General features: G+C 39.3%; 1 protein-coding gene across 1 annotated transcript in view; it reads left to right on the top strand.

The window, feature by feature from the left end:
* LOC145391941 (uncharacterized) overlaps positions 1-12,500 on the top strand; it is a 177,783-nt gene that overhangs the window by 35,760 nt on the left and 129,523 nt on the right. The window contains exon 3 of the mRNA XM_080266430.1: positions 5,623-5,738. Coding sequence (XP_080122556.1) covers positions 5,623-5,738 — 116 coding nt within the window. The remainder of the gene's footprint in view (positions 1-5,622; positions 5,739-12,500) is intronic.

The raw sequence follows: 12,500 nt of genomic DNA, 5'->3' as shown, positions 1-12,500 counted from the left end.
GCATCCAACAAAACAGTTAGCCTCGAATTCCTCCTTGATGGTACAGTTTCCATAAAAGTCTTTTGTGTGGTACTGTGTCAAAAGTTTTCTTGAAATCTAAATAGATACTGTCCACCCATCCTTCCCTTTCCTGTATTGTGTTTGTTACTTTGTCATAGTAGCTCAACAGATTAGTAACACATGATTTTCCTTTTCTGAAACCAAACTGTCTTTCTGTTATCATACTGTGTTCTTCTAGATGATTTACCCAAACTTTTCTTATAAGTTTTTCTAATACCTTACTTACAACACTGGTCAGTGATACTGGTCGGTAGTTGAGTGGATTTTGTCTATTTCCTTTCTTGAATAAGGGGACAATATTTGCTTTTTTCCAAATATCAGGTAGTTTACCTTGACTCAAGGATTTCTTGAAAATTAAAAATAATGGTTTACTTAACTCCTTTGCACATTCTCGTAATACCCAACATGAAATTTCATCAGGACCACTTGCTTTTCCTCTGTCTAATCTACTTAACTCCTCCTGTATTACTTTTTCTGCTATTTGTATATCTGGTAGTATGTGTGGACATGCGTGTTCCACATAGTCCCTCTCAAAATTTTTTTCTTCTGTAAAAACTAATTGGAAATTCTTATTTAGTGCTTCACAAATAGCTTTCTCTTGTGTATAAGTGATTCCCTCGTCTGTAATGCATTGTATTATATCTTTTACTTTAGTTTTGCTTCTGATATAGCTGTAAAACAGCTTTGGTTGATCACTACTTTTATTTATTATATCCTCCTCAAACTGTTTTTGGGCTTCCCTCCTTATTCTTGTATAGTCGTTTCTTGCCTGTTTGTAATTATTATACGCCCTTTCACTATTGTGTCTTCTGTATCTATTCCACAACAAATCTTTTCTTTCTTTTGATTTTTTACATTCTGTATTGAACCATTTCTGTATTTTCTTATCTGCTTCTTTGTGCTGTGGGATGTACTTCTGGACTCCTATTTCATAAAATTCACAAAAATTTTTATATACCGCATTTAAATCTTGTCCTCTAAGCTCATTTTCCCAATCAACTTCTAAGAAATACTTCTTTAGGTCTTGATAATTTCCCTTTTTATAGTTTAGGCTCTTTTTGTAACTATCATTGCTGTTTACTATGTCATATGCTATCCTGAAGTTATAATTTAGTTCTGCATGATCGCTTTTGCCGAGTGGAGGGTGATATATTAAACTGTCAATATCATTTTCTTGCCTTGTAAATATTAGATCTAGCACTGAAGGCACATCAAGTCCTCTTTTTCTGGTGGTTTCCCTCAGATGTTGTGTTAAGAAAAACTCTTGTACGAGATCCAGGAGCTTTTGGTCCCAACAGCTTCCTTGGCTATTTATATCTAGAGTATTCCAATTTATATTTGTATTGAAGTCCCCAGTTAGTATAATTCTTTCCGATTTCTCTTCCATTTTATGTAGCAATGATCTTACACTCTGAATTGTGCTCTCTGCCAGGTCCTCATATTCGTCTCTTTCCCATGTGTTTGATCTGGGTGGCATGTACAAATTGGCTACAATTACTTTACCTTCAGATGCGTCGATCTCTACTGCAATCAGTTCTACTTGTGATGGTATATCTAGTTTTATTTCCTTGACTTTTAGATTTTTCTTAGTTAATATTATAATTCTTCCTCCTTTTTTTAAATATCTGTCTCTTCTCCAAATATTGTATTCCTCTAAGTTTAGTATGTCATTTGATATCCTTGGTATTAATTTTGTTTCAGTTAGGCATATTATTTGTGGTTCATTTTCTCTGACATAATCATTCATCTCTAGTAATTTAGATACCATTCCATCCACATTTGAGTACATCAACTTTATCATCTTGTTTATATACTTGTCATGACATGGTTCTACTAACTTCCTCCTTTTTCTTCCATCCTGTTTGTTACCACTTTCGTACCTGCAATCCTATTACTTTGTAAAAAAAATTTCTTCTTCTCCTCTTCTGATCTTCCCTCATTTTTTGTTTTTGCTTCCTCCCTTTTCTCTTTCAGTAATTCCAGTTCCTCTTGTGTTAGGCATCTTTTTATCCATACATTTTTGAACTCCTCTTTTTCCTTAAGATTCTTTGCATTTTTTAGTATCTCTTCCACAGTGTTTACACTCTGGAAAGTCACCTTTAGAGGTCTTGTCTTGCTTTTCTCGTATTTCCCTAACCTTTTGTGTTCCTCTATGTCTTTACTACAGATTTCCTCTGATACTTCTTTCAGTAAGCTCATTACATTTGCCATCTCCTTTTTGTCTCTTGTGATCTCGTTTTTAACTACTTCCTCTTCTATACCAGTGATTACTATTGATTTGTTTATCTCTACTGAATCTCTGACTAACTTTGGATTGTTTTGGATTATTCTTTTCACCTCCTTTTTAATGCTTTTTTCCTCCACCCTTGTTTCTAAGTCTTTCTTTACTTTCACCATTTCAGCATACGTGGTTTCTACATCATTTTTGTAGCTTTGCACAGCTTCATTCACTTGTGCTATCTTTTCCTCAATATCACTGCTTTGGTCAATAAGACTGCTAACTTGCCTAATTGTCTCTGTGTCATTTTTGAACTCTTCCATAAGACTCTCGTGATTGACTACTGTACTTGCCATTTCACTCATTTTCTTCCTAAGTGTACTCAATTCCACTGTTAGTTCACTGATGGTTGTGTCTTTCTTATTGGCCTCCCTTCCTAGTTTTTCTATTTCTTCCTTTTGCAAGTGCATCTGATTCTTTATTTCATCAATTTCATTTTTGAAAGCCATTTCTAGTTTGTGTACACGTTCAACCAGTCTATTGTGGGTCTCTACTTCAACCAGTTCTTGGTAGAAATCATCATTTTGCTTTTTACCTTTATCCCTTTTCTTTTCCAAATTTGTTTTACTGAAGTATGTATCCATTTTGCAATACTTAAAGTGCAAAGCATATACTTACAATCTCCGTCTTGTTGTAGTCTAAACAAACCTCAGAGATGACTCAGCGTATTCTTTCGTCTTGGTTCTATTTCCTGTTTTTACAAGTCTTGTTGAAACTTATTATTTTTTTCCTTTTTATAATGAACAATCATTTAGTCTAACCTGGTACTGAGCTTGACTCATACAAAGATACTATTTAGGTAATGCCACTGGCCGTGATGATTTGGTACGGAGCACCGGTGTCACACGTCCGCCTAGATTGAATCCCTGTGTGTGTGTGTGTGTGTGTGTGTGTGTGAGAGAGAGAGAGAGAGAGAGAGAGAGAGAGAGAGAGAGAGAGAGAGAGATGCAAGGAATGGGAGAAAATATGCCTGTGTGTGTGTGTGTGTTTGAGAGAGAGAGAGAGAGAGAGAGAGAGAGAGAGAGAGATGCAAGGAATGGGAGAAAATATGCCTGTGTGTGTGTGTTTGAGAGAGAGAGAGAGAGAGAGAGAGAGAGAGAGAGAGAGAGAGAGAGAGAGAGAGAGAGAGAGAGAGAGAGAGAGACTGCTGAATAAACACAATAGAAAGAGTAACAACCAAATATGCAGACAGAAAGCGAAACAAACACAGAAGCGTATAGAATTAAGGTATCACAGACAAACAGACGCGCAGACACGGGTAGACTGAGACAAACAGGAAGAAAAAAACACTAGAATAAAACATGGAAAACAGACAACAGAGGGCAAATATTGTGACGTGGATACAAACACTCAAACTGATAGCTAGGGAAGTAAAAAAAAAAACCACAGCAAAATCGGAGGCAAACAGAGAATCATTATATAAACACGCAAACAACCAGGCAGAAAGCATGAGAGAAAGTGAGCTAGGAAGAAGAAAGAAATGGCAAAAGATTAAGAGAAAGCCACACGAGCTGAGAGAATAAGAGAGACTGCAGAGGACTCACGAGATATAGACAGGAAGAGAGACAGACAGGCAAGCAGTGAGACAGAGAATTAAGAGTGCTTGATTAGTGCATATAGAGACAGACAAACAGCACTTGATATAACAAAGATCGTCAGGTTTTCAATCGACACAGAAATTATATTAAAAAGGAATATATATATGTGGATGAGTGGAGACAGACAGACAGACAGTTGGATAGTAAAGATGCAGAGAAACATTGGAAGAGATTAAGACAAAAGGCAGAGAATTAAAGGGATTAAAACACACACACACACACACACACACACACACACACACACACACACACACACACACACACACACACACACACACACACACACACACACACACACACGCGCGCGCGCGCGCGCCTATGCAAATGAGGAGGACTCATTTAGAAGTGTAAAAATTGTAATTCCATCGTTTGTCGGATTTTTTAAGAGAGAGAGAGAGAGAGAGAGAGAGAGAGTTAATTAATTTCGTCATTAATTTTAATGGAATGAATGTTAAGTAGGTTGAGACGGATGTTTGATTTCCAGGAGAGAGAGAGAGAGAGAGAGAGAGAGAGAGAGAGAGAGAGAGATTCCCACGTGATAAGTGTTGCGTTGAGTGATGTCGGTAAGGGTTGTATTTATTATTGTTATTGATAGTGCCAGTAGTAGTAGTAATAGTAGTAGTAGAAGTAGTAGTAGTGATAGTAGTAGTGGTAGTAGTAGTAGTAGAAGTAGTAGTAGTGATAGTAGTAGTGGTAGTAGTAGTAGCGGTAGTGGTAGTAGTTGTTTTTAATGTTACGGGGCTAGAGAGTGATTTATGTTGATATCGTGAGTGTCATGGAGTGTCTTGCTTACCCGCCCTGTCCTGTCATGTATTGTCCTGTCTTGCTGTTTGTCCTGTCCTGTCCTGCCCTATTGTATTACCCTATCCTGTCCTCTTCTGTCCTCTCTCCTATCCCATCCTGCTGGCCGTCCTATCCTGTTGTCTATCCTAACTTCCAGCCAGAGGTCAGGCATCAGTGGTGGCAAACATCAACTTACTATTCACCTTTTCTATCCCTCCTCTTCATCCCATCGTGTCCCGTGCTTCCTATCTTTCTCCCCGTCCTTTTGTTTTTATAGTTCTATTCTGCCCTGTCCTGCTGCCTATCCTACCTTGCTTCCTACACAATCTCCTGCCTAACCTCCTGCCTAACCCTTTGACTTGCCTTCACCTTTCTCTCCGTTCTTTTTTTATTATTCTTTTCTGCTCTGTCCTGCTGCCTATCCTACCCTGCTTCCTGTACTGACCTCCTGCCTCACCTTCTGCCTAACCTCCTGCCGGACCTCCTGCTAAGCCTTTGACTTGCCTTCACCTTTCACTCCGTTTTTATTATTATTATTGTTGTTATTATTATTATTATTATTATTATTATTATTATTATATTCTTCTCTGTCCTGCTTCCTATCCTATTCTGCCTCCTGTACTAACCTACTGCCTAACCTCCTGCCTCACCTCCTGCCTCACCTCCTGCCTCACCTTCTGCCTAACCTCCTGCCGGACCTCCTGCTAACCCTTTGACTTGCCTTCACCTTTCACTCCGTTTTTATTATTATTATTATTATTATTATTATTATATTCTTCTCTGTCCTGCTTCCTATCCTATTCTGCCTCCTGTACTAACCTGCTGCCTAACCTCCTGCCTCACCTCCTGCCTCACTTCCTGCCTCACCTCCTGCCTCACCTGGTGCCTGGCCTGCACCCCCAGGCACGCCGGTGAGGTACAGCATCACTGGGGGCAACAGGGACGGATTATTCACCATACACCAACGCACGGGACTCATCACTCTCGCTGCACACCTTGACTACGAACTGCAGCCCAAGGTGAGTGTGTGTGTGTGTGTGTGTGTGTGTGTGTGTGTGTGTGTGTGTGTGTGTGTGTGTGTGTGTGTGTGTGTGTCATAATGGTGAACGTGTGTGTGGGTGGGAGGGGGGGGGTTGCGGATGTGTGTGTGAGTAGGGGGGGTTGTGGGTTTGTGGTTGGGTGTGGGTGGGTGGGTTGGGTTGTGTGTATGTGTGTTGGGGGTTGTGGGTTTGTGTGTGGGATGGTTGTGGGTGTATATGTGGGGGGTGTTATGGGTGTGTGTGTGTGTGTGTGTGTGTGTGTGTGTGTGTGTGTGTGTGGGTGGGTGGGTGGGTGGGTGGGTTGGGGTTTTTTCTCCTGTGAACGTCACTTTAAAACATTATATTCAGGTCTAAGGGTGAAGGGTGATAAAAAAAAAAAAAAAAACAGGAGATGATCGCGAAAGGGTGTTTGGAATAAATTACACTCTTAGAGGAAACCATACGGGAGAGAGAGAGAGAGAGAGAGAGAGAGAGAGAGAGAGAGAGAGAGAGAGAGAGAGAGAGAGAGAGAGAGAGAGTATGATTAATAAATAACCAGCAAAATACTACAGCACTTACGCCGTACCGTTAGACATTTTTTCACCCACTGTTTCACCTTCTATTCCACAATTAATGCATATCCATTACTTTCCTCCCTAACACAATATATTACAGACAATCATATATGGTCAGGATATAGAACTAGCCTCTCTAAGCCCCGGAATGTTAGCCAGCTGAGGAAAGTGAGAGACAGTAGTGGTGAAATAAATCAGAGCAACTCTTATCCCTCACTCTACAGTACGTACAGAACTATTTACCTGACGTGTGCTGTGTTTCTCTCTCTCTCTTTCTCTCTCTCTCACACACACACACACACACACACACACACACACACACACACACACACACACACACACACACACACACACACACACACACATATGCGCGCGCGCGCGCATATAAATAAGTATAAGCACACTGTTTCTCAGTACTGCATATCTACTCGTACATACACCTGTTTTATACACACACACACACACACACACACACACACACACACACACACACACACACACAATGGGGAGGGTAAGGTAGCAGCCCATGACTCCTTGTTGGCGTTCACTATTGATTTTGGCTGTGGTGGTCCTTATGCTGACCCCATGCTGTACATTGTGCTGCTTGTGTTGACACTACTACTACTACTACTACTACTATTACTACTACTACTGCTACTGCTGCTGCAACTACTGCTACTACTACTACTACTGCTACTACTGCTACTACTACTACTACTACTACTACTACTACTGCTACTACTACTACTACTACTACTACTACTGCTGCTGCTGCTGCTGCTGCTGCTGCTGCTATAGTAGTAGTAGTAGGTAGAGCATGGAATAATCTCAGCAATTTTATTGGGAGAAATGACCTGAAATGTTTTGATTATGATATGCTTGATATTAACACATTTACATTTATTCCTTACAAGAACTCTTACACAAAATGGTTAGATCATATCATAGGTAGAGTTTCCAAAATTGTGATAATTTCTAATATACAGGTGTTATATTCTTTTATTGGATCAGACCATTTACCAATGGTTGTATGTATGTACATAAATTGCCCTGAAGAATGCCTTAGTACATTTTGCCAGGGAGAAACAGGTGTTAGTGAGGACTTTTTAAATTGGAACAGCCTAAGTGCTGATGATATTAAAACAATAGAAAAAGATGTTAATAATGATTTGACAAGGTTAATTGCTCTTGAAACATTAAGTTGCCAGGTTACTGGATGCCAACGTAAGCAGCATATACAAGAACTTGATATTTTTTATGAGCAACTGATTTCTTCGTTATCATCTCGTACTAAGAAATATAAGGGTATGAGGATAAGAAAAAATAAACACAGAATTATTCCTGGTTGGAATAGAAATGTTAAAACACTGTATGAGAGATCACGCTGTGACTACATGGAATGGTTGAAAAAGGGAAAAGAAAGAAATTCAAAGGAGTACATGAAGATGGTTGGTAGTAGGAAAGAATTTAAATTAGCACTCTCTAAGTGCAAGAAGGAAGAAATTAGTGAAAGATCAAAGGCTGTGGAAGAAAAATTCTTAAATAAGAATATGACAGCCTTTTGGAAAGAAATCAAGAAACAAAGTAATAAAATAAGGTCATCAAAAGTAGTTGATGGGACCAGTAATGATAAGGAAATAATAAACATTGTTAATGGAAGAATGCTCAAAGGAGTTGATGTTAGTAGTGGTGATGAAGAGCACTCCTTCCTCACAGTATTAAAAGAAAGGTGGATAATTAAAAGAAAGTTCCATATAAGCATATCAGTTGAAAGACTTTCTATGTTAATTAAGTCATTCAATAATGGTATAGGGCATGATGGATTACATTCCTTTTTACTAAAGCATGCATCAGTGGAGTTTGTAAGCATTTTAACACATTTTATCAACAGTTGTTTTACTCATTGTTATATACCTGTTGAAATATTAAAGGGTGATATCACTCCCATAATGACAGATCTGAAGGGTAATGCAGCGGACTCTGCTAACTATAGACCAGTAATGGTTTCATCTTGTCTTTTAAAAATTTTAGAACTTCATTTTTTAAATATTTTAAGTGAGAGTGTATTTTTTGATTCCAAACAATTTGGCTTCTGTAATGGAATGTCTACAAGAGATGCTTGTTTTTTATTAAAAGAAACCATTAGGTCATATACAAAAGGAGGCAGAAAATCATACATAGCTTTTATGGATCTGTCAAAGGCCTTTGATAATGTTGATCATTTTAAATTGGGTCATATTTTACTGGATAAAGGAGTTCCCCCTGACTTAACATTAACTTTAATGAGATATTTAAGAAACCAGTTAGCAAGAATTACATGGAATGGGAGTAAAAGAATGTATCATATAATTAATAAAGGAGTGAGGCAGGGAGGAGTTCTTTCTCCTTTACTTTTTAAACTGTACATAGATAATGTTTTAAAAACCCTGACGGAAACAGATGTGGGTTGCTGCCTTGGGGTTGTTAGAGTGAATGCAATTGCATATGCTGATGATATAGCATTACTAGCTGATAGTGAAGAGCATATTCTATATTTGTGTGACATATTTGAACAGAATATTAATAGTCTGAATTTAAGAATTAACAAAGATAAATCAAAAATTGTTATATTTCAACATAATAAGAAACAGGCACAAGGTATCCGTTATGTAAATCGTTATGAAGTGGTAAATGAATACAAATATTTAGGCCATGTAATTCAAGACAACTTTTCTGATAATCAAGATATTTCTTTCAGATTGAACTCATTTTATGCTAAATTTAATTCAGTAATTAGAAAATTTAAGAACGTTAATGCACAGACGTTACTGTATTTGTTTAAAGCATACTGTGTGCCTGACTATGGTTTAAATCTTTGGAATATGAAAGATATGCTTAGGAGCAATGTATTCAGAAGCTTTGAAAGTGCATTTGCGAATTCTCTTAAGAAAATATATAATGTGCCAAGATTAATAAGTAATCATAGTATATCCAAGGCAGCAGGACTACTTTTACTTAGACACCATGTTGCCCTAGTGCAAGCTAGGTATTGTAAAGCCTTAAGTAGAAAGAATAATGCGGTTTTTAGGTTATTTTATCAGTCCTCTGGCCACCATGTTCCTCGCTTATTGAAATATTTGTATGATAAATATGAGATAGATATATTGGATAACTCTATGGACATTATAAATGCTAGAATTCAGTGGGTGCAAAACCATGAGGAAATAAGTGGTGTGGAGTTAATGTAAATTTTGAATAAGGTGGATAACAGTTGATACTGCATGTGTTGGTATGCAAATTGTATATATGGGATTTAGTCTTTTTTTTTTTTTTTTGATAATTGAAATTGGATCAACTCCTCGGTCTGATTGTTAAGGATTTATTTATTGTAAATATTTTATTAAATTCGGTTGTAAAGGAGTATCTATAGTATGTATGATGATGAAATGTATTATATTTTATGTATCGTGAGATACGAAATAAAGACGATTGATTGATTGATTGATTGACTACTACTACTACTACTACTACTACTACTACTACTACTAATACCACCACCACTACTACAACAACAACAACAACAACTACTACTACTACTACTACTACTACTACTACAGTACTACTACTGCTACTGGTACTGTTGTTAAGGATATGTTTATAGTAAGTAATTTATTAAATTCAGTTGTTAAAAAGATAATCTATAGTATTTATGATGATGAAATGTATTATATTTTATGTATCGTGAGATACGAAATAAAGACGATTGATTGATTGATTGATTGACTACTACTACTGCTACTACTACTACTACTACTACTACCACCACCACTACTACAACAACAGCAGCAACAACAACAACAACAACAACAACAACTACTACTACTACTACTGCTGCTGCTGCTGCTGCTGCTGCTACTACATAATTTTGAAAATCACCTCCACCCATTGGTGAATTATATTGTGAAGATCAAAACCAACCTTGCTAATACAGTTCACCATTTGAAGTTGTAATGTGAAGGTTAACACTAACCCTCATATTACAATCCGCTGGCCCCAAACACGCCAACGGCTGTGGTTACCAACCATCTACTATTATTATTATTATTATTTTCTTTTATATCAATTGATATTACAGTGTAAATAAAGACATTAAACTATTGGAGTCGCTGGTCTATGCGACTCTCGACCACTGTAGCTTCGTAATCCATACCCGCCAGAGAGACAGGCCTGAGGGCTGATGATCTTGTGCCCCTGAGACATAACAGAGCAGACCTCACGAGGGAGAATGACAGTCGACATCTCATCCAGGCCATAACAGAACTCTGCGGTTGACGTTTCTTCTCAGAAAGAACCTCTGCCAGTCTCGAATAGAATCTCTGCCTCTAGACCCATCCCTCCTGACGTCGTGAACACAAGGGGAGTGAATCGACTGTGGTCCACATGTTGGATCCTTTCTTGATAATTTCTATTTTTTTCTTGTTCATTTCTCTTGTGTGCAGCTTCGAAAGACAGTTCACGATGACATGCTGCCATGGGATCGAATATCCTAATGTCGAAGAACGCCCTCTGCCCACGTGTCCAGAAACCTCGAGCACTGACATCCACTCTTGCATCATTTGATGTGTTTGCTGTTCTGTGGGTGAAGTGCTTGCCGTCCAGGGGCAGCAGAGCTGGCTCAATCGTGACATCATGGCATATTTCCTGCAGCATTTTGGCAGTGAGGTCGCGTACTTCATCGTGTCGGATGCAAACAAAGTCTCCCTTCTTGCATACCATTGCATGGTCTGCATCAAAGGCAGTGCCACAGGCACAGTGTTGAGGTAGGTTCTCTATTGGCCACCCATATCTCAAGGCTATGGCGTCAATAAATTCTTGTTTGTTGAAGTGGAAGCCTTTTGCCTTGAGAGGCAGGGTTGTGAGCCAGTTCGATGCCCCAGCCTCCTGTGCAATTTCAACTCTTCTGCACTGGTCTGGTGTTAGGTGTTCGATTATGTGCTGCAGTTGGTCTTTTTGCCTTGCTTCACACTCCTTGCTTATCTGTGTCTTTATGTCTTTCTGCCTTTGGTGGTCGATTTCACTCGTCTCAACCTGGGCGCAGATCTTCTGTGATAAGGATTCGGTGAGCCTGAGTGAATTTCTGTGTTCATAGCTTACCACGGCTGCTGGATTTATAATGCCAAGGCCTCCCATCCTGGATGGTAGTGCTAGAAGGTCTCTCTCTTCTGGTGTGGGGATGTGGCCATTGGTTAGAGATGGGAGGAATGAATCCCTGATTGCATCCTCCAGTGGTTGTAGCAGCAACTCGATGTCTGGTATGGTCCTCATCACGAAGGTCCACTTCTGCTTTACACCATAGGTAAATGCACTATATGCTGCATGGGGTTCTGTTTTCGCGTGGCTGGGTACTGTATAAATTTCTTCTACCCATGTCTTTACCTTATTACTCACATATTTGTCTTTGAATTCCTTAGTTCCAATCACAGCCCCTAGATGCCTCTGACCTTCCTTGGTCACTATCACGTTTGTGCCTCTAAATGCTTCTTGTGCATCTTGATAGTAAGCTGGTTTCACGATCAAGATGGACTTACTTGCATCAGGGTAGTAACCTATTTCAGGGCCATGAGATGTTACAAGGTCCCACCATTTCCTCACATCCTCAACCTTGCCAGCACCCGTGAGATCATCTGCATAGGCTACCTGTTTTACATTGGTGGCCTCGTATTTGATCTGTTGTTGCAACACTGTCATCGCCAGGGCGTACATAGCCATGGCAACGGGGTCCCCCTGGGTAGTTCCTTCTGTGGACTGGATTACACCGACATCGTGAGCAGCTGTCTTACCCACAGTGTAGAGGTCTGCTGGTTCTTTGTAGGTGTTTTCCACATATTGGGCAAATGCTGGGCATTTAACCTTGATATTGTGCAGCATTGCCTCCCGGTTGATGGAATTAAATGCATTTGAGGCATCAACTAATAATACTGCCTGACAGTCCTCTTCCCCAGATATTTTCCTCATGGAATGAACTGCTGCCTCACCTCCTGCCTGCTGGCCTGCACACACCTGGAGGTTGCCAACTGCCTGCTTCACATCATCTTTCACCACCTCCATGATGCATTTTCCTATAAACAGTCTTAAGACTTCATCCACCCCGATGGGCCTGCATCCAGGATTCTTATCAAGGGGGATTAGTCTGCAAGCCGTCAGTGCT

The sequence above is a fragment of the Coenobita brevimanus genome, chromosome 20, assembly GCF_032717465.1.
Source record: "Coenobita brevimanus isolate Jiangsu-jjx chromosome 20, ASM3271746v2, whole genome shotgun sequence".
In the NCBI taxonomy this organism is placed as follows: Eukaryota; Metazoa; Arthropoda; class Malacostraca; order Decapoda; family Coenobitidae; genus Coenobita; species Coenobita brevimanus.
This window is presented reverse-complemented; position numbering and strand designations above follow the sequence as displayed.